This window comes from Micromys minutus (assembly GCF_963924665.1).
Source record: "Micromys minutus genome assembly, chromosome: X".
In the NCBI taxonomy this organism is placed as follows: Eukaryota; Metazoa; Chordata; class Mammalia; order Rodentia; family Muridae; genus Micromys; species Micromys minutus.
In genome coordinates this window covers 101,231,936-101,256,488 of record NC_137970.1, presented here as the reverse complement: position 1 = coordinate 101,256,488, position 24,553 = coordinate 101,231,936, and the positions used below count along the sequence as shown (strand labels likewise).

General features: G+C 42.5%; 2 protein-coding genes across 4 annotated transcripts in view; one reads left to right on the top strand and one right to left on the bottom strand.

Moving 5' to 3' along the window:
* Window positions 1-397: 397 nt before the first annotated feature.
* Window positions 398-12,094, bottom strand: RAB33A (RAB33A, member RAS oncogene family; the record flags this gene model as incomplete). Of its 3 annotated transcripts, none has more annotated exons than XM_080909942.1 (2): window positions 398-853; window positions 11,834-12,094. In XM_080909942.1, 2 exons carry the CDS (start codon window positions 12,092-12,094, stop codon window positions 398-400), a joined length of 717 nt encoding a protein of 238 aa, XP_080766068.1. The 3 variants fall into 3 exon arrangements, with proteins under 3 accessions (XP_080766068.1, XP_080766069.1, XP_080766070.1); XM_080909943.1 differs by having other exon boundaries at window positions 398-847; XM_080909944.1 differs by having other exon boundaries at window positions 745-853; window positions 11,817-12,094.
* A 5,409-nt stretch (window positions 12,095-17,503) lies between these two features.
* Window positions 17,504-24,553, top strand: part of AIFM1 (apoptosis inducing factor mitochondria associated 1) — a 37,550-nt gene continuing 30,500 nt past the window's right edge. Inside the window, exon 1 of the mRNA XM_080910910.1 lies at window positions 17,504-17,692. Within this exon, the coding sequence (XP_080767036.1) occupies window positions 17,590-17,692 (103 nt within the window). The 5' untranslated portion in view covers window positions 17,504-17,589. The remainder of the gene's footprint in view (window positions 17,693-24,553) is intronic.

The window sequence follows — 24,553 nt, the reverse complement described above, 5'->3', positions numbered from 1 at the left end:
TGAGGCCAGCCGCATCTACAAACTGAGTTCCAGGACAGTCAGGACTATGCCAAGAAACCCCGTCTTGGGGGAAGAAAACAAAGCAGACATGCAAACAGACAAACAAAAGGCTTTTGACTGTCAAAAAGCCTCCCGTGTGGGTGGATATGTAACTCAGTGATGGACTTCTACTATTATCAGATGCAAGCCTCTGCTTTCTCATGGCAGCACCCCAAACGAAAAGGTCTTCCTGGAAGAAAGCAAGACACAAAACCACGTGATAATCTATACAAATTTTATTTTGATATTAGTTTTTATGGAAACAAGCAGGTGTAAGCATTATGCAGGCACAGGGAAAAAAAGGGAAAGAAAAAAAAAAACTTCAGTGCTAATTCTCGAGTATTTACACCATTTGGTTTCAACAAGGACAGGAAGCTTTGCTGTTAGCTTCCTGTGGGAACTCCAGTTTCTGCACCTTGCCTTGCTGCCTCTCAGCATCACGGTACAAGAGGGATTTCTGGGCCTTCAGTCGGCAAGCCAGGCACATGAAGATTGACTCCACATTCTGGCTTTCTTTGGGGTCCTTGGCTGATGTCTCAAACAAGAGCATGTTGTGGGCATCAGCAAATTTTAGGGCTAAGTTGGAGGGTACCTGGATCTGTTCCCTCAAGTCACACTTGTTACCCACAAGCACCTTTGGGACTAGTGGGGGCACAGCATGCCCATTGCATTCCTGGATCCACATTTTTAAGTTGGTGAAGGAGGTCATCTTGGTGACGTCATAGACAAAGACCACGGCATGCACATTGCGGTAGTAATGCTCAACCATGCTTTTACGGAAGCGTTCTTGTCCTGCTGTGTCCCACACCTGAACCTGCAACAAAAACCCAAATGTAAAGTCAGAAAAGGAAACAAGAGCAGAAGAGAAAAAGCATAGTCTGAGCCGAGCAGTGGTGCCTTTAATCCTAGCACCCGGGAGGCAAAGATGGATGAATCTCTGAGTTCAAGGTCAGCCTGAACTACCGATTTCCGAAACAGCCAGGTCTGTTACACAGAGAAACCCTGTCTCAAAAGAATAAAACAAATGCATATTCTTTAAAGCATTAGAAAACGAGGTTACTTTAACTATTTCCATGTTACATTTTGTTTTACATGTACTTTATGCTCTTTGTAACTATTAAGTTTTCAAGGCATACTATCAAACCTTGAAAAAAATCAAGTACTGACTAAAAAATATATTCATATAGTTTTATGTAAAAATTATGTTAAAATCTGAAAAAAGTACTGACAAAAATGTATAATTTTAAGCAAAAAATGTTTAAAATCTGTACATTTATCTTTGTTTTGTAAAATAAAGTTGTTTAAAAAAAAAAAAAAAGAAAACGAGATTACAAGTCCTGATATAACAAGAACTTCTTGACAGATTGGCAGTATGGACCCCAGAAAAAGTTTTAGAGTTTTCTAGGTGTTTTTCTTTTCTTCTTCTTTTTTTTTCTGGATAAAAATACTGGTGAGAGAAGTTTAAAGGATTGTAATATAAAAATAGTACACAAGAGCTGGAGAGTTGGCTCAGTAGTTAATAGCGCTTGTTGAAGAGGTCCCAAGTTTGATTCCTAGCACCCATAAGGTTACTAACTCACAACGGCCTGTAACTACAGTCTTAAAGGATTGGATGCCCTATTCTGACTTTGGCTAGCCCCAGGCTAGTGCACTTCACATATATGCAAGCAAAACATTCATACACATAAAACAATGAATCTTTTAAAAATTAGTAAAAAAAAAATAGTACCCAGATTGGTCAAATTCTCTGGAATGCAATATGACAATTTTATCAATAATCTTAAAGATGTTCACAACTCTTAAGTCCTGTAATCCTGCTTTCATTGAAAGGATGCCCTCAAAGTCTGTGAGACTGTCTTCATCACAGTGTTATTGCTCCTGGAGGAAAACAACGTTCACCAGGACGGGAATAGCACACACACAGTAATGTTGGCCTCAGTTCACACCTGCAACTCCAGCAATTTCTGCAATCCACAAGATTAAGGCAAAAAGATGGCTGAAAGTTCAAGACCAGCCTGGGCTACATGACAAAACCCTGTCTTAAAAGACCAGAGAGACAAAGTGAGAAAGAGAAAAAACATATAAAAGAACATTTCAGGGCTGGTGTGCTCAGTTTTTAACCAGTCCCAAATCTGTTTCATATGATAGATAATAGTCTCAATTTCCAAAAATATACAACATAAACATATTTGTAGAAAAGTCTAGAATCGTATACATCAGAATGGTGATGGTTATTTGAATACAGTAAATACTTGTTTTTTTTTGTTTGTTTTTTTGTTTTTTTGTTTTGAGACAGGGTCTTAATGTATATATAGTTCAAGATGGCTTCCAACTTGCTATATAGCCCAAGCTAGCCCCAAACTAGTGATTCTCCTGACTAACCTTTCTGAGCTATTGGATTATAGGCGTGCACCTTCTTTGCATTACAAGAAAGACTGAGTCCAGCTAGCTTAAGCTACAACACAAGTTGGAGGCTAGTCTGGGCTATATGAGAGCCTGCTTTCCTCCCACCAGAAAAGTGAAATTAGTGTTTAAATCCTCACCATCGAGTCTTATTTATTTATTTATTTATTTATTTATTTATTTATTTATTTAATTTTGTTTGTTTGTTTATGTATTTGAGATCTCATTATGCAGTCTAGACTGACTTCAAATCCATGATCTTCCTGTCTCAGCCAACCTGGAATTACATGTTCGAGCCACCATGCCTGTTTTTCAATTTATTTTTAAGTTCACTTCCTTGTTATGTAAAAGATAATTAAATTCGCTCTATTTTTCTTCTGCATCTTGGCTTTTGGGATAAAGGCCAATTTATGAAGAGAAAAATCTGGTATCAGTAGCATATGCACAGACATAATTCCCAGGGGGATTACTCTGGGAGTCAACGTATATTCAAGTCCAATTTTATTTTCTGTTATATATGCAAGGCCTGGGGCAACAGACATTCACGCTCAGAATGATGATCTCCAGACCCTATAAAATTCTCAGTTAAGAAACAAAATGTTGTTGTGGCCACTAATTTGACGACTGTGACTTTTCACATGAAGTATGCAGTCTTTATTTGGACTTAGCAGTCATTGTGTCTAATCTTTGGAATCTAATTGACTCTTGGCCGACTGAAGATCTCCTAAGATCATCATTCCGAACACCGGTTTCCATTTTCCAGGCTCTCCTTCATTTTCCAAGATCTTTTAGTGACTTTTGCTTTGACGGCTCACTATAGCCTGGCTTGGCCTCAGTCCTTCTGTCCCAGTCACTGTAATTTGTCACCACCTTCAGCTTCTATTTAGATTTTCATGGACCCTGGGCCAGGCTCTCCTCTCCCCATCCGTGAACACCAGGAGTCATTAGGTTTCTGGATGTCTCCCCTCCATTGCCCTATGAGTGCTGCTGTCCCATAGTCACCTAAACCCCTGCTTGCATCTGCCTCTTCAGGAGACTATGGTATCTAACTGCATGTGGTGTCAAATGCAAGTATTTCATTCACTCTTAATTTGACCTATTTCAGTCTACGTTCAAGCTACTTGGCCACATCTTTCTGTGACTCTGATTCACTTGCTCATCCTTCCACAGTAGATCTGGTTGCCTCCCCTTCCTGATCCCAATCTCACCCATTCTTGAAGACTTAACTGGTGTCTCCACCATCATCCTGAATTTTGGGAGTGGGATGGGGGAGGGGGCATTTTTGGGGGGAACCGTATATTTATGTGTAGCCATGGCTTTCCTGGAACACACTCTGTAAACCAGGCTGGCCTTGAACTCAGAGATTAACCTGCTTCTACCTCCCCAGTGCTGAGATTAAAGGCATGTGCCATTATGCCTGGTTCAAACATGTTTTCTAAACTATTTATTTATTCATCGTTTATTCATTTGTTTATATTGTATGTGTACAAGTGTTTTGCCTGCATGTAGGCCTGTGCCCCCACGTGCATGCAAGTGCCTGCAGAGGTCAAAGAATTCGGGTTCCCTGGAGCTGGATTTACAAATGGTTATCAGCCACCATATGGGTGATGGGAATGAAACCCCAGACCTCTGGAAGAGCAGCCAGTGCTCTTGAATACTGAGCCATCTCTTCAAACCGTCCCCCTCCCCCGCCCACACACACCTGCAAATCGTGTCTAACTTCTCTTAGCAATTGCACTTTGGGTCTACATCATAGCATTTAGAATAGATATGTGTGCTCTGTGTCCATGAGTGCTGCTCCCTTGCTGACTAAACTCAGCAGTATTTTTCAGCATTGGACTGTACATCTTTGAGGTGGTGGCGATCAAAAGCAGTCCTGGCCTGAGCCACTAGAACTCCCAGCACTGGACAGTTCAGGTATCTGCCAAAGCCGTTTCAGAGAAAGCATCTGACTGTGGTTACACACAAAACCAAAAAAAAAAATCCTCAAAGGTTTATTTGTTTCTGTAAGAAGAGACAAAAATATATCTATTTTTTTTTTTATTCCTTCTACCTCTCTGGTGCTCTGAACAGGAAGAAAGAGAGGCAGATGGGGAGAGGGATGGAGGTCAGGGAAAAGAAAACAGGCCTAGTCCAAGAATATCATTTCCACTTGGCTCCTGATCTCCACTTCCCACCCCCAGTCTCCAGTAGTCTTAACTCTTGCCTCTGAGTGAAGCTGAATTCCTAACGGCCCTAAGGCATGTGGCAGATGCTTTAACACCATGAGCTCAGGATGCTAAAAATACCTGCAGGAACACGGGTGGGAATGTGCGAGGTGTTTAAAGCTGAGTAAGGTTGACTGCTTGACTTTTCCTTGGCGTCCTAATTGTGTACGCCACTCAAGTCCCCAAAACTGTAAGGAGAGCCCCTCTGCTGGAGACCGCCTCCACCTTTCCAAAGCTACAAAGAAAGCTATGATGCAGAGACTTGGTAGTTCAGGAGTAGTTACTTCTCCCTCCCTGCTCTATAGAAACCACATCCAAAGTTTGGACACCCGGGCCATGAGGAGACTAAAGCCCGGAAGCAGGCTACACCCAGCAGAAAACAGAAAACTAGGTCGGATGGCTTCAGCGCCTTTGAACAGGAAGTGCATCAGTCAGGCCTCACTGAGCACATGGAATGGACTCTCTGTGTTTTCCTGTCTTCAATAGTCTCACAATCCCTTCATCCTTGCTAAAAAGTGAAAGTAGATGCTCCCTCCCTCCCTCCCTCCCTCTCCCCTCTCTTTCCTTCCCAGTAGACATGGTAGAGGCCTGCTCCTTAGCTACACATGCCTGAGATCCTCATCACTCTCAGAGGACCAGTAGGGTACAGTGGAGTCAGACCAACTGCAATGAAAATCTCTGTCCAAATCTCGTGCTAGCTGTGGGTCCTTTATTCAGCATCCCCATCTGGAAAATGAAGTGAGTAAGTGCAATTGTGCGGGTATGCTTTGGTGCCATTCCTTGGCTATGCAAGATGCTGCCTACTACATATTCCAGAACCCCCAGGTGCCCAAACCATGGACGCTCAAATGCCCTCTATAAAATGGTGTACTGTTTACCTACTGCCTTGTACACCCCCTTCTTCATGTTTTAAATTATCTCTTAAAATATTTGATTCAATGCAAATGATCAAAAGTGCTTGGTTTAATGTATTGCTTATGGAATAAGAAACAATCTGGCTCTTCTCCTTTGCTCCGCCCTCAAACGCACTAAGCCTGATTCGGCTTCTCGCCCTGTCGTCTCACAAGACTTTCAGAACCAAGTGATTCTTGGCCAAGAAACAAAAGCAAATTCGCCCTATTCTTCAGTGGATTCAGATGAAAACTGGTAACACAATCAGGTACAACTCTAAGAAAAGACACTGGAGGAGAAGGAAGCTGGGTCTGAAAGGATTTCAACATCTACAGCCAAGCTTGCCAGAATGAGAAACAGTAGGTCCAAGGCCCAGTCCGGAAAGTTTCTGTTCTTTCTGAAACAGTGATAACAGCTAATACTCACTCAGCACGACCCCTTCTACCAAAGCCGTTTCTTGTGTGTCATCTCATTGGATCACCCTAGCAACCAGGGAAGCTCGTGTGCCCATTATAGAGATGAGGAGAGTGAGGGTCAGCTAAGGAATGACTATTCATTTGCTCAGCTACTAACTAGAAGCCAGTGTGCTGTCTTTCTAGCTGCTCTCACTCTGTTGGCTGTCCATGTAGATTCAGTGTAGTGCCATGTAGATAGATTTATGTGTCAGGCCTGGGTGGAAAGAAGACTGTTTATAGTTGCCCTTCTGTATTCGTGGAGCCCAACTGAGAATAAAATGTTTAGAAAAGGAGAGCGGGACTGATGGTATAGCTCTGTTAGTAAAGTGTTGCCTAGCAAGAATGAGACCCAGAGTTCAATCCTAGTGACACATAGTCCTTACCTAGTGGGGCATCCTGAAATCCTAGCACTCAGGAAATGGAAGTAGGGGAATCAGAAATTCAAGGTCATCTTTGGCTACATAAGGAGTTCAAGGCAGGCCAGTCTGGGCTATATAAGATCTTATCTCTAAAGCATATATAGTGTACACACACATACACACACACACACACATATATATACATACATATGTGTGTATGCATCTACCCTAAACATATACAGATTTTTTCTTTTTTTTTTAAGGACTATAATTTTATTACTGGACAAACACTCTAATTTAGACGCGAGCAAGTCTCCAGGTTAAAAATGTTGAAATCCATCTGGTAGGACTGATCGATGACCATCATTCAGTATAAATCCTCAGTCTTGCCACCTCACTCTCCTCATCTCTATAATGGGCACACGAGCTTCCCTGGTTGCTAGGGTGATCCAATGAGATGACACACAAGAAACGGCTTTGGTAGAAGGGGTCGTGCTCAGTGAGTATTAGCTGTTATCACTGTTTCAGAAAGAACAGAAACTTTCCGGACTGGGCCTTGGACCTACTGTTTCTCATTCTGGCAAGCTTGGCTCTAGAAGCTGAAACGGGGCAAAGGGCAGCCAGTGGGGTGGACAGGGAGAAAGATGTATCAATTTGCCATGACGGGCTTGGGATAGGCCCAGATTAATGGGGAAGAGATGAAGGCTGGGGGAGGGGAGGGCACAGTATGGAGAGCTGCCACAGAGAAACTGCCTTTTTTAACCATTTCCTGAGAACTATATCTGCCCAAATGAGTTTCAGCAAGCCGTCCAACCCCTGAACAGTCTCTTAGCTGACCTAAGTATTTTTTCCCTCAGGGGACATAGCTGGCATCATTCTATAAATGAACCATAGGTATTCTTTTGTTGAAAGCCAATGGCAGAAGGCATAAGTGAGGACAAAAAGCATTTACAACCTTTGGTGGATATGGAAAGTTCAAAAGAAATATTTTTTTATTAATTAACTGGACTGTTCCATGTGTATCTAAGATATACACATACATGAACCTGAGACATGTGGCAATAAAAAGGACAGAGACAAAAACAGATTGACAGACAGACAGACACACACACACACACACAGAGAGAGAGAGAGAGAGAGAGAGAGGGAGAGAGAGAGGGACTAGGAAAGGGAAAGGGGTAAGAGAGAGGATGGAAGGAGAGAAGGAGAGGGGAAGACAACAAGGAACACACAGTGATGGATAATTAATCATTAAGCTGACAGAAGATGGAAGCTTAGAAGCCCCCACAGATATGATGTCATTCTGACTGCAGGGAGCTTGTAAGGAACACTGAGCTCAGCCTCCTTGCACTTAGTAACATAGCACAGGAAAGTGTTTTCCCCAGTGATCAGCAGATAGGAAGAACTCTACAGTCCAGCCCATGCCTGCTTATAGACATAGGCAACCCACAGTGGGGGTGCTGGGCATGTGGGAGTACCCAAACTAGGCAAAAGAGCTACTTGTAATTTTACCAAGAATGTTTCAACAATGTCTATCCACCCCCACCCTATTCTTTGGTTTCTGATACTCTTAGGCTGAGACAGACACAATATGGTTTAGCTAAACCTGTAGGTGACACATACATAATGCATAACGGTTATTAAGAGAAGCTCCACCCTTCCTTTGGGAGTTGGAAGATGTCTCCATCTTTCCTAGATTGATCAGAAAAAGCTTCTAGCTTTCGTATGTGGTGTCCCACCATGTTGCTTGCACAGACAACCTTCTGGGCTAAATGGACTTAGGACTTACGTACTCTCCTAAGCCTGGCAGTGTGAAACCCAGAAAGAGCACCGGAAAAGGGATTAGGAGGCCGGCATTGTACAGTTGATCTTAGGTAAGTCACTTTTTTTTTTCTCTGAGCTCCAGTTCCCTATCTCTACAATGAGGATTTTGGATCAGAGGGGATTTGCCCCAATGTTCTTTTCTATCTCTGGACACCTGTATATATTATACCTACAGTGAGACAGTCAGGGGATGAAAAGTCAACTTGGAATATTCAGTTGTGGGTTCTGAGTACAAGCAAAATAGATTTTTTTTGTATAATTATTTTTCACTTCTTTAGTGGCGCTGGGGATATAATCCAAAGTCTCACATATGCTAAACACACTCTACCACTGGACTTCACCCCCAAACCTCCTGAATGAGGAAGTTCTCCTTGATCCTTGGACCATAGCCTGAACTCCCTGCCTAGGCACAATAAGACTGACTGCTTGGTAGCATATCATTCCCAATCCTAGTAAACTAGATTGCCTTCTTTTTGTAAGATGTATTTATTTATTTTTATGTATGTGAGTACACTGTAGCTGTCTTGAGACACACCAGAAGAGGGCATGAGATCCCATTACAGATGGTTGTAAGCCACCATGTGGTTGCTGGGAATTGAACTCAGGATCTCTGGAAGAGCAGTCAGTGCTCTTAACCACTGAGCTATCTCTTCAGCCCTAGATTGCCTTCTAAAGTAGAACTCAATATAAAGAACATGGACTCTGGATCTCAATTGAAATGCTAGCAATAACAAACTATCTCTGGCAAGGTATTTCATTTGTTTCAAACTCAGTCTCCTTATCTGTCAAAAGAGAATGAAAAAAAAATCCCAATTTTACCCTGGCAAGATGGTTCAGTACTTGGCACCCAACCTAATGACCTGACTTTAATTTCTGAAAGAAAAAATGGGGCCTGCAATTTGTCATTTGAACTCTACCATGCTCTGTGGAACACCATGTACCTTTACACACACACACACACACACACACACACAGAGAGAGAGAGAGAGAGAGAGAGAGAGAGAGAAACAGAGAAAGACATAGACAGAGACAGAGACATACACTGTCGATTTTAAAAATTAAAAATATTTTAAAATCTTAATTCTTAGGGTTGTTGTATCAAATAAGACATAAAATGCCTAGCTTGGGCTTTGTTTAGTTAATAAATGGGTTTTTATTTCATTTACATTTATTTTTATTATTTTTAATTATGTGTAGGTATGTGCTCATGAGTGAATGTATCTGTGGAGGCTAAAAGCATCAGATCTAGCTAGAGTTGGAATAACGGAGTCCTCTGAATGAGCAAATTCAGGCATTCTCCAAAAGAGATAGTCGTATGTGCCACTCCAGGGACACAAGGGGGCAAGCCTAGGAGAGGTAATACACTACTCTAGAACTGAGAAAAGATAGTGAGGAGTCTCTACCAGTCCCCTGCCGTGGCTTCTACTTATAATCTGACAGACTACTATTGCTGGCTGAACTCTGGGGCTATCACACTGCACCTTTCTCTCCCCCAAAGGGCAACTGAAACTAGTAGTCATCTTCATATCTTGGCACTTTTTTCTTTCAGGAAAAGCAGGAAGCACATCTATGTCCTTCTTGATCTCCTGCCAACTGCCAGGCTCTGCCATCTTCCCATGGACACTCTGGTCTCTCACCTGCCAGCTTTGTCCTTAGTGTTTCAACAGCTTAAAGGGGAGCAAGGTCATCATGTCCCAGGTCCTACACTCCAATGACATTTCTTGACAAATTTGTCCTCGAAGGTTCCTCCTTGAACTGTGTTGCAAGGCTTTGTCCTCTTGGAAAATATCATCTTCCCCCCAAAGCCCATATTAAGCACTTATCTGCATGGGATGTGCTGATCTCTGTTTCTAGTGAGTCACACTGTCACAGGCTCTGCCCTCTGGGGAGAAAAAGTCTAGGATATTTGGCAGAGACTTGAAAGCCAGTTTGGTTAAGTACAGGGGGTGGGGTAATGGTTTAAAACCCTCCCCAAGGCCATTGGGTGATGACTCTGTTCTCTGTTCACCTCCTAGCCCTCATTTCCCTTCTTCCCTTTATCCCCTTTCATCTTTCTCTCCCCCTTAGACTCCCGTGCACTTCCTTTTTTTCCCACCACTCGAACTTCAGATGGCGTTAACATGCTGCCCCACCTCTGAAGCCCAGCAAACTCTTTAGCTCACTGTAACACTTGATCTTAAATAAATGCTAACATTAAACATGAAAGATTTGGAAGGTGTTTCAAAATGCATCCTTAGATTTATTTCTACTTCGGTTTTTTTAAAAAGATGTCTTAGACGTTCCAGTGTCTTGTAGCCATATATTAAAGAAACTAGACACTGTGGAGGAGGAAGCCCTGACCCATGCAAACATTCAACATGAAGAGTCCTTGAAAAAGATAAGGACAGATACCCGCATTGGCTTTAAAAGGACTGGGAAGAGCTGAAACAGATGAGAACTCCTGGACCCGGGTTCTCCTTACCTTCCACCTGTGCAGGGTTTTGGCTCATCTGCTGAAGTCATTTTTTTTAATGTAATCATTTCAGTCACCAAGAAATCTTGCACAATTTGGGACGTTTCCTCATTCTCTCCAGTTCACCGGGTCCTGTCTGTGTCACTCAGAGCACAGGACAGGACATGTGGTTCCTTCAGCTGTTTGACCAGCAAGAAGTTTACCTTCATCTCTGCCCCCCAGGGGTCCTACTCAAGAAAGGCCAGCCATGAGTCTAGAGGACTTGGTGTTTAGTAGTCCTGATGTCTTCTTAGAAGCTTTCTATGACGCACAAAGCTGTCGTTGCTATCTATCCCCTGCTTCCTGTGATCCCCTCTTAGCACCCTGACATAGCCTGTCTTGCTGAGTTTCTTTTACTACTCTAAATGAACATACAAAAATATTTGTACTTGGTCTATTTAGTAAACCATGGAGAGGGAGTCAAGGCACTTCCCCTGACTCTCAGATAAGTTGTTTCCCAACAGGCCTTCTGTAGACAATACCAGGGGAATGAGTAATGGGTAGCTTCACCCCACTCGGGGAAAGCAGCAAGAATCTAGGAGAGACTGCCCCCAACAAGTTCTTGGAGATTATGAAGAGCCAGCGGGTGATGGTGTCTCGATTTTTTAAAGGGCTTTGTGACACAATTATCCTCCACCCCACGTCCAGCCCAACTCAGCTCTAGTCTCAAATGTAAACTGAAATTTAAAATAAAGCAGTGTTCTTACCCTTACCCCATGAATTCCCACAGAGCTTAGCCAGGATGACTTTTTTTCCTCAGCGTATTGACACCCAAAAGAGAGAAAAGATAAAAGACCTCAAAATGTATTATAAAGTGCTTTGAGATCCATCTCACAAAACTAGGACTTTTCAGGCCTTCCTGTCTTCAGAGGTGTCTCTCTCCCACTTAGGGTTGAGGATAATTCCAAACCTGCTTCTCCAGGCCAAAGCTGTCAGGCAGGGGCAAAGGGTAAAAAGGCAACCACTCTGGTTTGCCAGAAATTTTGGGTTAGGTGGGGATGGGCCCCCGGAAAGACGCTAAAAGGGTTGTGGATGTGCCCAGGGTCTTGAGCTCGGCAGGTGGCGACACAACCAAAGCTAGTCATTTATTATCACTAGCGACATACCTCAGGCGGAAACCCCCTCCCAGGTTCCTCCCTGCCCGGACCTGACCAGCTGGATCACCTTGATCTTCTCGCCCTCGATTTCCACGGTCTTCTCCCTGAAGTCCACACCGATAGTGGCCTCAGTCTTGTCTGGAAAAGTACCCCCGCAGAAACGGAAGGTCAGGCAGGTCTTGCCCACGTTGGAGTCCCCAATCACGATGATTTTGAAGATGCGAATCTGCACGTACTGGTCCATCGATGATGAGTCGAGCTCCAAGGATGCTAAGCCAGCAGCTGAGGCGGGCTGCAGGCTCCCATGGCCCAGGATGGGCTGCGCCATCTCCCCGGGACAGGACCCGGGTCCCAACCCCACTCGAGGGCTCCACACAAAGAAAGCGGCCACGTTAGTGCGCTCAAAGCAAGAGAGCTTTGTGCGTGTGTGAGCGTGTGTGTGTGTGTGTGTGTGTGTGTGTGTGTGTGTGTGTGTGTGCGCTCGTGCGCGCGTCTGGAAGTGTGTGTCCGCCCGTGTGTGCGTGCGCCCGCAACGTGTATGAGTGTGTGTGTGCGCGCGCGCGTGAAGAGGGTGCTCTCACCCCAGGCACCCCTCCTCCTTCCGTAGTGCACCCTCCTTTCAGCTCAAAGGCACAGACACAAAAGCTTAAGAGGGAAGAAATGGAGAATGGGCCAGCCTTGAGAGGTCTCCTTCTGCCTGTGTGTGGGATCTGGGACTGCAGGCTCAGACTGTGCCGCGCCTTCGCCTAGACCCTCCCCTGCTGGACCCCAGAGACACACTGGAGGGAGAAAGCCTAATCAGAACAGGGAAGGGATGAGGAGAGTGGAGCACACCACCTCAGGGTAGCTTTCCCTTCTTGTCCCCAGTTCTGTGATGGATTATCAGGCTTCCCGGCCCCACTTAGAGCTCACCGGGTCGGTGGGCAGTGAGCACAGCTAAGGAGGACAAAGAGCACTGTACCCTCAGGCGTCACAGGAGAGTTTCGAGTCCCGTGCAGCAATAAGGGGTAGGGGATCCGAGATACCTCTTTCACACCTCCACAGCCACTGACACCCGGCACCGCTGTGGTTCCCTACCCCCCCACCCAAGTCTTAGGAAAAAGAGGTATTCAGTCTTACTGAGTAAGCAGGTGCACTCTTTGGTGCCCAAGGAATTGGGGAAGGCACTGCCAGGACACGAGTAAACGCAGTGGCTTGTGGAGGGCCCCCACGCAGCTGAACGGAGGCAGACACGGGGCACGGGCGTGAGTGTGTAGGGGGTGTTACTGTTTCTGTCAAAGACTTGCCAGATGTAGGGGGGGCGCGTACCAGGCGCCAACCTCCCCTCATCACACCACGAGCACCCACCCTCTGAATGTTCAGGAGGGCGGCTCCCATTGGCTGTCACAGTCGGTTGTGTTTGACTGGCCAATGGGGAAGGCCCGCCGCGGGAGAGGGCCGTTCAGAGGCTAGGAGTAGGGGGGAGACTAGTGGGGACAGTTCCAGCAAAGGGGGACTTTCTTTCTGTAGCTAACAATTACAAGCCCAGGTGAGGGCACTTAGGACATGGCATAAGCCCCACAATTCCTGATACTCTGAGCCCTTAACAGTGCCATACATTGTTTCAGAATGGTGGAGTTTCAAGGGGAATTGGAATCCCAAGGAGGCTCCACCCACCCCCTACAAGTGAATGTAGAACACAGTGGTTGGGTCTAATTTGCCAGAAGCCTAGATTATGCTTGGAAGATGATAAATGAATACAACTTTTTTTTTTTTTATTATGGTCTCAGAGGGCAGCTTCCCAAGGCTTACTAACCATCATACAACTTGGCCAAGACCCATATTCCTTCTACCAAAAGTGACTTTCAGCTTTAAAATGTATGAAAACAACTTAGGTACAATTTGCATACAATAAAGAGCCCCTGTTTTATGATTGTTTTAGGAATTTGCTCATCTCCCTCATATTTCATAAGCTAAGGTATCACTAACATACACGGTTAGCATCAACATATGAGATATTGCTAATGTCATCAAAGCCAGGGGAGCCAGCAGCACACATGAGTTGCCATTTTGCTTGTGAGGCTGATCTACCGGAAGAGTCAAATTTTACTAAATCCATTTCCACTAAGGAAAAATGTAAAAGTAACTTTTGTTCACCTGATGTAATTGACATCTCAGAGGCTTGCAGCTTCCATCTGATAACTTAGGCCTAGTCCTGGAAGCTTCTATACACTGCAAAATCTAATCTAGGCCCAGAATGGTTTCAGACTTTGAGACCTCTGAATAATATCACCCTTTCTAGCTCTTTCTGAATTCTGGTGGCTGGTTCAACTCAGCTGTTCTGGCTCAAACTCCTCTCTAAGTTGACTGATTTAAACTGGCTTCTCTCAGATTCTGACTGAATTGCTCTGCTGGCCTCATACTAACCTTGGCAATCTGTTCTAATCTTCTGGCTCCATCTGCCTGCCTCTGTTTCCTGAGTGCTAGGATTAAAAGTGTGTACCATCATTCCTGGACCTAAGCTTTTCTTTACCTGAAACTTGCTCTATACCAGGCTAACCTTAAACTCAGAAATCTGCTTGCCTCTGTCTTCTGGGATTAAAGGTATATCTGTATATTCCAGCCAAACCACACAGATGCAGAAGATCTTTGGATGTGATCCCTTGCTAGAGGAGCCATGTTGCTGGATTAAAACCCCTCTACAGGAAAATAAAATACTTCAGTATCTGAGTGATGTGTGTGTGTGCCAGTATAGTAGAATGTGAGTGCTCAGCCAAGTTCAAGTTATTAAAAATACAGCCTTCTACTTAATCTTATTCTTAAGTTGAAGATGTATGTATAACTTATGCTAGTCAACATTAAAACCTCAAGAGATGACTTTGTTAATCCAATCCCATCATTATGAATACCAACCACCATGGTATAGTACTTTTGTTTTTTAATTGATATTGTAACATTTTAAAGATTTATTTTATGTGCATGACTCTTTTGCTTACATTTACGTCTGTGCACTATGCACATGCTTGGTGCCCTCATAACATCAGTTATGTATAGCTGGATATGGAGGTGCCAAGAATTAAATCTCAGTTATCTGCAAGAACAAATGTTCTTAACCAATTGTTAAAAACAGAAATTATTACTTGATCATTTCTTGTAAGAAGTCTGATGCCTCTGATGATCTATACCCATTGAAGAGTAACTAGAATGATAAGATAGGCAGGTTAGCTCAGTTGGTACAATGCCTGCCCTGGAAAGGTAGAGGCTGGAGGATCAGAGGTTAAAAGTCATCCTTGGCTACATAGTGAATTTGAAGCCAGCTTGGACTATAGAAGACTGTCTCAAAAAAAAGAGGAAGTAACTATTAATGTCACATTCTTCACATTCAGTAGAAAGATGTTGCTGCCAACTTATGGGTAGAGTTTATATATACATACACACAGGTGTGTGTGTGTGTGTGTGTGTGTGTGTACTTAAAATTATTCAGATGGTTCTGGCAAAAAATAATTGTCACTGATCTACCTTTGTAAATTTGAAATTTTAATTTTTAGAAATATAATATTTCTCAATGAGTTTTTATCCTAATTAAATTTTTTATCATGTGCTTTTGGAATATTTGATGAATATTTTACTAGTTTTTAATGAAAAGAACAAGAAAAATGCCTCATTTATACCTATCACAAAAATTACATGTTTTGCACCTATTTTTTATTTTAATTATGCATTATTAAATTATTTTTGTATGTTCAATTGTTTCATAATTGCACATGACGATCATAATTTTGATAGCATTTTCCAGTTTTCTTTTTAAAAAGATGTATTTATTTTATGTATATGAGTACACTGTAGCTGTCTTCAGACATACCAAAGGGTATCTGATTCCATTACAGATGGTTGTGAGCCACTATGTGGTTGCTGAGAATTGAACTTGGGACCTTTAGAAAAGCAGTCAGTGCGCTTAACCAATGAGTCATCTCTCCAGCCCCAAAGTTTTCTTTATTAGCAGACATAACTGATTTTGTATTAAACCTATTCGTGCTTATATTAACTTGCTGCTGTTGTAAATCGGTCCATTGGATCTCACTGTGTTGTTTCATGCTGACCCCAAATTGCTGGGCTTAAGGATCCTCTTGCCTCTCTCCTTCAGTATATTGTGAGTTTCTAGAAATAACAAGAAGCAATATCTATCATGTCTTTAAATATACAATGTGTTTTATTCTGGAATTGATATTTTCAGTATTCATCCCCCAAAGCAGATTTAGATGAAAAATATCACTCAAAGCCAGGAAGTGGTGGTATGGGTCTTTAATTCCAGCACCCAGGAGGCAGATGTAGTCATATCTCTGTGAGTTTGAGGCTATCCTGGTCTACAGGACAGCCAGGGCTGCACAGAGAAATCCTTTCTACAAACAGGGGAAAAGGTCACTCATGAGGGCCAGAAAGATGGCTCAGTGGTTGTTCTTGCAGATAACTGAGATTTACTTCTTGGCACCTCCATATCCAGCTATACATAACTGATGTTATGAGGGCACCAAGCATGTGCATAGTGCACAGACGTAAATGCAAGCAAAAGAGTCATGCACATAAAATAAATCTTTAAAATGTTACTCATTAACTGTATTTTGGAGCTGGGGGGGGGGCTGTCTTTTTGCCATTTGGTTTTGAGAGAGGGGGTCTATGTACTCCTGGCTGGCTTTCAACTCAGAGAAATTCTCCTGCATCTGTCCCCCTAGCATTGTGATTAAAGGCATGTGCCACCAGTTCCATCTTGTTTCTGGCTTTCCCCCCAAACTCACTAACTAGTTGAGGATGACCTTGAACTCCTGATCTCCTATCTCTGTCTCTGCCTCCCCAGTGTTGGGAGTGCAGCCATTACACACAGCTTCCTTAAATACTTAATCTGCAGTTCAAGTCTTTGAAAAGGAAGTATGTGTTCCGCCCACACGAGAGCAAAATACCCACTTTCTCTCAGTTCTCTATATCTCCCACAACTGTCTAAGTCCTGCTTCGTATTTCTTTGACAGAAAATCTGTCAGGCAAACTTTTGTGTCAGCCTCCTCTTCTCAAGTACGAAAGACGTAACAGCGCGAGACTATCCACGGCACTTGGTGCAGCATAGGAAAGTGATAACGGAGCTATAACACGGGAAGTACACGCCCAACCCCACCCCACTTTCAAAAAAAAAAAAAAAAAAAAAAAAGCCGGGCTGCTCAAGTGCCAGTTACTTTTAAAAGATGAAAGTTTATTCAGGATTCGGGAAGTTCGGTACGATGAGTAGGACTTGGGGAAAGGCTAGATCCAATTGGATCACAGAAATAGATTCAGAAAGGCTTAAATGCTGGGTAGCTAGTTGCCTAAACCACATAAAAACAGAAAGTAAGGTTCTGGGGTTGGTTTTGTGAGCTGCTATCAGCTCCCATTACCTACACAGTGGCAGCACCACCCACAGCCTCCGGGCACAAGTCTCCCTTGAACTGGTTTCCTAAGCGGCTCAACCTATGACAGCACCTCTAACTCACGGAAACTTGCAAATCCGGAGGCGGGGCCGGGGGCTTTGCAGAGCGCGTGGGCAGCTGGACGCATGCGCTGACCTCCTGGCTGTGGGACCAATTGCAATGCGGCGCTGAGTGTTACGCCTGCGCAGTAGGTCTCCGGCCTCATTGCATTTTCCCTGGCTCTAGCGGGCCGGGTTCTCTATCCAATGTCCACTCGGGGCTGGGAGGAGGAGCCTGCGTACTGTGCGTGTGACGGGAGGGGGAGCGGACCTGAGCCTGTGGTGTTTGACCCCTTTGGCGGTGTGTGGAAAGAAAAGGAAGGAGCGGGAGCTTCCGAGGAGCGGTCGCCGAAATGTTCCGGTGTGGAGGCCTGGCGGGTGCTTTCAAGCAGAAACTGGTGCCCTTGGTGCGGACCGTGTGCGTCCAGAGGCTGAAACAGAGGAACCGGCTTCCAGGTGACTAGTTGACCCGTCCCAGGCAACCCCTTACCCTACTTCAAAGTCCAATGGCCTAGTCCAATGGCTCCCCATCCTTCGCAGAGCTCCCCTGTCCTTCAAAAAAACAAAATAAAACAACAACAACAAAAAAAAACTTTTTTTCACAGTCGCAAGAATTCCAAATTGGCGGGATATGAACCCAAGAGTTTACAAGCTGAGGAATAGGCACACTTATGCTGGCCTGACCTTCAAGAGATTTGAATCCTAGAAGTCAGCATGAGGCCTTCTCATGGGAGACTTTGCGATTTGGGGATAACAGAACGCCTTGCCTTTTTAAAGCGTTGAGGTCAGATGGATGTTGTCATTTAGTGGTTGGGACACCGTCACGAGTTTCTCCTGTAAATCAGATTATCTACTCTACCTCCCAAAACTCCGCGTAAGAGTTGTATATTTATTTGAATGCCCTACGATGTGGAAACGGTGTATCACCAGTAAAAAACAGACATCAGGACAATTAGCTAGGAATCGACTCGAGACGACCAGACATTTCAATCCCTGCTGGTCTTATATGCTTCAATGAATGTTTTTAGAACACACTATATTTGTTCCCTGGAACGTTGTCTCATCAAACTTTAGAGCTGGAAGGGATTTTGTGGTAAACACCAACCCACTCATTTTATGGATAATAAATTGAGGAACAGAGAGGGGAAATTACTTGCAGAAGGTCACATAATTAGTAGGTAGAGCTAAATCTACTCTGCAAGTCTATAACAATATCCTATTGTTATACCCCAACCCTGCTTCCTAAAGTTTCACCTGAAACAGTTAAGAATGAATTAGCTTCTTTTTCCACTAATTAGCCCATTGTGTTTCTGATATCCATGGTTTGAGTCATATTCTTTTCTACCTATACAGATTTGTGGGAATGAGTGACCCCCCCCCCCTTCTCCAAGGTGTATTTTAAAATCAGCATTAAAAAAAAATCATCATCCTAGAGTAATTACACTTATAATATCAACTGTTACCCTTGAGTCTTTTTGGATGTGCAGATTCCTTTTGTGTTGTTTAGGGATAAGAAATGGAAAACACTTTTTAATTGTTAGGACCTTTGTTTGGATAGTTTGTCCACTTGGTATGAGTCAAAAATATTTCTTAATGGGTGTTATCTGCTGAGTATGATGTCTTATGGCTTTAATCCTAGCACTCTGGAGGCAGAGGCAGCAGATCTCAGTGAGTTTGAGGCCATCCTGGTCTACAAAGCAAGCTCTAAGCCAATCGTGGCTATATAGTTGAGACCCTGTCTCAAAAAAGTAAATGCCATTTCAGTTATCTCTTGGAAGTTGAGAATTTCTGTTTTAGAAAAAGAAGCCACCTCTAGGTTTCCTAAAAACCCAGTAAATAGAATTATAATCTGTATGAGTTCTGTGCAAGGAAATGGTGGTACTGTATGTAAATTGTGGAGAAATACTTAAAAATTTAGATAATCCAAAGATACTACCCTTTCTAACATTGTGCAATTATTTTTCTCAGTGCATAGCCTTTTTGCCAGAATGCTGGTGGCTAACCAAATGTTCTCATCAATTAAATATTTATTTGATTGTAATATTAGACATGTGGCAAAATTCAGACTGAAATGTTCTTCCCCCACTGCCTGGCTTTGTTTGAAGGCCTCCCTGTAGGAAATACCACGACTTCCTGACATACCCATCCATCTTTTTGCACACACTTCTTTGTCCATGCACCAGAGTATGACATCACCTGCTTTAAAAATGAGTGGGGGTAGGGATACAATTTCTTAAAGAAATTACGAATTCTCATTGTAGGAATTAATGTTTTATGGCTACTTTGCCAATTGCCTTTAATCTGATTTCATTTTCACAGAGGTGGGCAAGAGACAAGGTTGATGTACCACTTTGCCCTCTTTATCCCCTCCCCCCAATGCCTTGCCAGGTTGTTAGCAATCCTTTGCTTTTATTTTTCATGTTTCAGTAAACCTTGAGCCTGCATTAAAATTATGTCCTCGATATCTCTTGCCATTGTTAGGTTCATTTCCATTACACTTTGCTTTTTTTCTTGAAACCTCAATACCTCCTTTTCTGCTTTATTTGGATTTTCTGCCTCTTTCTAGAAATGATTAAAGGTAACTAAGTCACAACTCTCTGTCTGTATCTATTACTGGGCAGGAGAAGGGGTTGGTAATAGATATTTTGTTTTCTGTAATATTTATTCACCAAATATTATGCTGCCTATTGTGACCAAACTGATCACTTAACTCCCTGACCTAAGGTTCAAATATTTAACGATTTTTCTTTATTTGGAATCACAGCATCTTTTTTTGAGACAAGGTCTATTATGCTGCCCTGATTGTCCTGGAACTCACTGTGTCAACCAGGTTAGCCTCATGGAAGTCTGCCTGGATCTGCCTTCTCAGTACTAGGATTAAAGATGTTCACCAATAGCGTGTCCTGAATTTTTGCATCTTTAAAGAAGAAACTGAGCTCCTTGTGGCCTAGAATCCTAGATTGTGGATACAGGCAAATGGCACATTGATTTTTGATATTTGAGAAAAAATCTTGGTATGTATTCCAGGTGTTACAGCTTACTGTGTAGCTAAGTATAATCTTGATCTAATTTATGGTCCTTCTTCTGTCTTAGCCTCTAGAGTTCTTTTTTTATTAGATACTCTCTGTATTTACATTTGAAATGTTATCCCCTTCCCCCACTCCTCTCCCATCCTCCCTCCCCCTCCACTGGTCTCCACAAAGGTGCACTCTCTCCTAATCACCCTCTCCACCTCATTGCCTTAGCATTCCCCTACATTGGGAAAACATGCCCTCCCTGGACCAAAGGCCTCTTTTTCCATTGATACCAGACACTGCTATCTTCTGCTACATATGCAACTGGAGCCATAGGTCTCTCCATGTGTGCTCAATGGTTGGTGTTTTAGTCCATGGAAGTTTTGGAGGGTTTGTTCTGTTGATAATGTTGTTCTTCCCATGAGGTTGCAACCCCTTTCAGCTCCTTCAGTCCTTTCTTTAGCACCTTCATTTGGGGTCCCTTTGTTTAGTCCCATGGTTAGCTGCAAGCATGCTCAGCTGTATCTGTATGACACTGGTAGAGTCTCTGAGGAGGCATCTCTATCTCATTTCTGCCAATAAGTACTTCTTGGTATCAGCAATGGTGCTTGGGTTTGGTGGCTGCATATGGGATGGATCTACAGGTGAGGCAGTCTCTGTAGATCTTTCCTTCAATTCATGCTCCTCTATTTGACCTTGTATTCCCTCCCCGAGTGTGTTTTGTTCTCCCTTCTAAGAAGAACTGAGGCATCCCCATTTTGGCCTTCCTTCTTTTTGAGCTTCATAAGGTTTGTGAATTGTTTCTTGGGTATTCAGAGCTTTCTGGGGCTAGTATCTGCTTATCAGTGAGTGCATACCATGAGTATTCTTTTGTGACTGGATTACCTCACTCAGGATGATAGTCTCTAATTACATCCATTTGCTAGGAATTTCATAAAGTCATTGTTTTAATAGCTGAGTAGTATTCCCTTGTGAAAATATACCATAGTTTCTGTATCCATTCCTCTGTTGCAGGACATCTGGGTTCTTTCCAGCTTCTGGCTATCATAAATAAGGTTGCTATGAACATGGTGGAACATGTGTCCTTGTTAGATGTTGGAGCATCATTTGGGTATATGCCCAGGAGTGAAATAGCTGGGTTTTCAGGTAGTACTATGTCCAATTTTCTGAGGAGCCACTAGACTAATTTCCAGAGTGGTTATACCACCTTACAACACCACCAACAGTCCGAGGAGTGTTCCTCTTTCTCCACATCCTCACCAGCATCTGTTGTCACCTGAGTTTTTTATCTTAGCCATTCTGACTGGTGTGAGGTGGAATCTCAGGGTTGTTTTGATTCACATTTCCCTGATATCTAGGGATGTTGAACATTTTTTAGGTGCTTCTTGGTCATTCTGTATTCCTCAGTTGAGAATTCTTTGTTTAGCTCTGTATCCCATTTTTAATAGGATTGTTTAATTCTCTGGAGTCTAATTTCTTGAGTTTCTTGTATACATTGGATATTAGTGCTCTATCAGATGTAGGATTGGTAAGGATCCTTTCCCAATCTCTTGGCGGCCATTTGTCTTCTTGACAGTGTCCTTGGCCTTACAGAAACTTTGCAATTTCATGGGGTCTTATTGTTGCTCTTAGAGCACATGCCATTGGTGTTCTGTTCAGGAACATTTCCCTGTGCCTGTGTGTTCTAAGCTCTTTCCCACTTTCTGTTCTATTAGTTTCAGTGTACCTGGTTTTATGTGGAGGTCTTTAACCCACTTGCACTTGAGCTTTGTACAAGGAGATAAGCCTCTAGAGTTCTTAATTGTAGGTCTGAGCCACTATGCTTGGTGGCATCATTTTAAAGCCCCAATGAGTCTTCTGGACTCAACCTGCCTACTCAAGACTTTCCAGAAGAAAATCTTTGACAGGACAACTTCTTCTTTAAGCAGTTAATGAGTTAGATTTTTTTCTAATATTTTGAGGGAATTGCTGCATGTGTTACCAATTTTCTAGACCATGTGTCTGAAAGTTGCCTAGTTATATGAATTGAATAAAGGATAAACCCCACATTTATTCCAGGATCTGCAAGAGACTCTTATTTTTCTTTTCTACTGCCTTAAGAATTATGACAAACTGAGCAACTTTGGTTCTCTTGTGACTTGCATCAAGGATATTTTCTCATATTCAGAATAACAATAGGTACTTCAGTGTCCTAAATCCAGGAACTGGGAGTTTGTCCTATCTGGTCTTGTGTTCCAAACATTCTGTACAAATTCTGATACATACCGAGTTCCCAGAGAAGGGTTTCTTTCTTTCCCTTTTTGTTATCTAAAGCATTTTTTTTTCTTTTGTGCTTTTTGTGAGGATGATTCATATGGTACTATAGTTATCATTTTTAATTATTTTATTTTTTACAGTCAGTTGTTGCTTCTTCCCAGTCCCCCCTCTCACAGTATCCATCCTTTTCCTACGCTCCCTGCCTCCAAATGGATGCCCCTCATCAGACCTTCCCCTTCCCTGGGGTCTCAAGTCTCTCAAGGATTAGGCACATCTTCTCCCACTGAGGCCAGACATGGCAGTCCTCTGCTGTGTATGTGTCAGGGGTCATGGACCAGCTCATGCATGCTGCCTGGTTGGTGACTTAGTGTCTGAGAGATCTCAGGGGATAGTTATTCTTCTAAAATTGCAGAAAGGCTTGATAATTTTTCAAAGGCTGATGAAATTAAATAGCTGTTGATTTCTTTACAGAAAGGCATCTACCTACAGTATGTACCTTGAATAGGCTGTGTTTTATCCATGTTGAAAAGACTAATTTAATGTTTAGGAATCAAGCTTTAAGAGCATATAGACTTCTTAATGATGTGGCAATCCTAAGTGCTTCAGTGTATAAATGTGTTTCTAGAAAGGGCTGATAGTATGGATAATAGAAAAATTTGATGCCTCCAAATATGAGCTTGCTGGCTAAAGTATTACTCTAGTGATACTCTGTTGTACTTAAATTTACCAATATCTTCCTACTAAGCAACATGAAATTAATGAGTTCTGGTTAGAAATCTTCTCAAATAATTTTTCATGTTTAGTCAATGCCAGAGTCGTGGTTCATACTTGTAACCCCAATAGGAGAAGGATTGCAAAGAGTTACAACCATGCCTAAACAAACAAAACAAATAGAAATAAATGTCTAGTTAATGTACTAGGGAGGCTGAGGTTGGGGATTATGAATTTGAAGCAAGTAAGGACTACATACCAAATTCTCAAAAATCAAACAACGAAAGTTTGGTCAATATCAATCAAATTAGAAAAAAATTGTTTCTCTTTCATTGTTTAGCAACATATATTAAACCAGGGCCAGGTGCAGTATATACCTTTAATACCAGCATTTTGAATATTAAGACAGACAGATTTCTTTGAGTTCAGAGCCAGCCTGATCTATATATCAAGATATGGGCCAGTCAGGACTACATAATGAGATCCTCACTCTTAAAATACTATTTTCTACCCTGTATCAGGAAAGTGTTACAGAAGCACAGATTGAGTTATTGGGAGTTGTATTCTAAGTGTAAGTACAAAATAATTTCTGTTGCTGCAGAAAATCGAAAACAAGTAACTGGTGCAATAATAAGTCAAAAATAAGTTACTTCTCAGAAGGCAAGTGGAGAGGTGTGTCTCAGTTGTGATCAGTGGTTCCCTTGATTCCATAAAAATTTAAAACTACAGGGAGCAAAGGCATTGGGATAGTTTCATAGATTAAAATGGAGGACAATGCTAAGGGTTTCAGAAACTGCAGAATTACCAGGTTGATGCTAGCTAACCTGGGTAACAAAAAAGACCCTGCTCAAAAAAAGAAAAAGAAGAAAAGATAAACTTAGGGTTTTTATTTTTAAAATTGGCTATTCTAAAAATTAAACCATTTTATTTTATGACAACAAGGAGTTCTAAGCCAGATAAGAAGCAATAAGAATAATGAAAAATTTATTTCCTTTGCCAGAGAGTGTAGGTTTAAAGTCTCTTATTTATATTTTAGAAGTTGAAATAGGACTGTCATGTTTGTGTAACCCACTTCCCAGTATGAAATTTGATCTACATTGGAAAGAGGCTACTTAGAATATAGCTTTAGATTTATTTCCCTTAACTTTATGAATGTTTTGCCTGGATGTATATCTGTGCCCCACATGCATGCTCATTGCCCATGGTGGTCAGAACAGAATGTCTGAACTGGAGTTACAGATGGAGCCACTGTGTGGGAGTTGGGAACCAAAGCCAGGTTCTCTGAAAGAGAAGAAAGTGTTCTTAACCACTGAACCATCACTTTAGCTCCTAATCA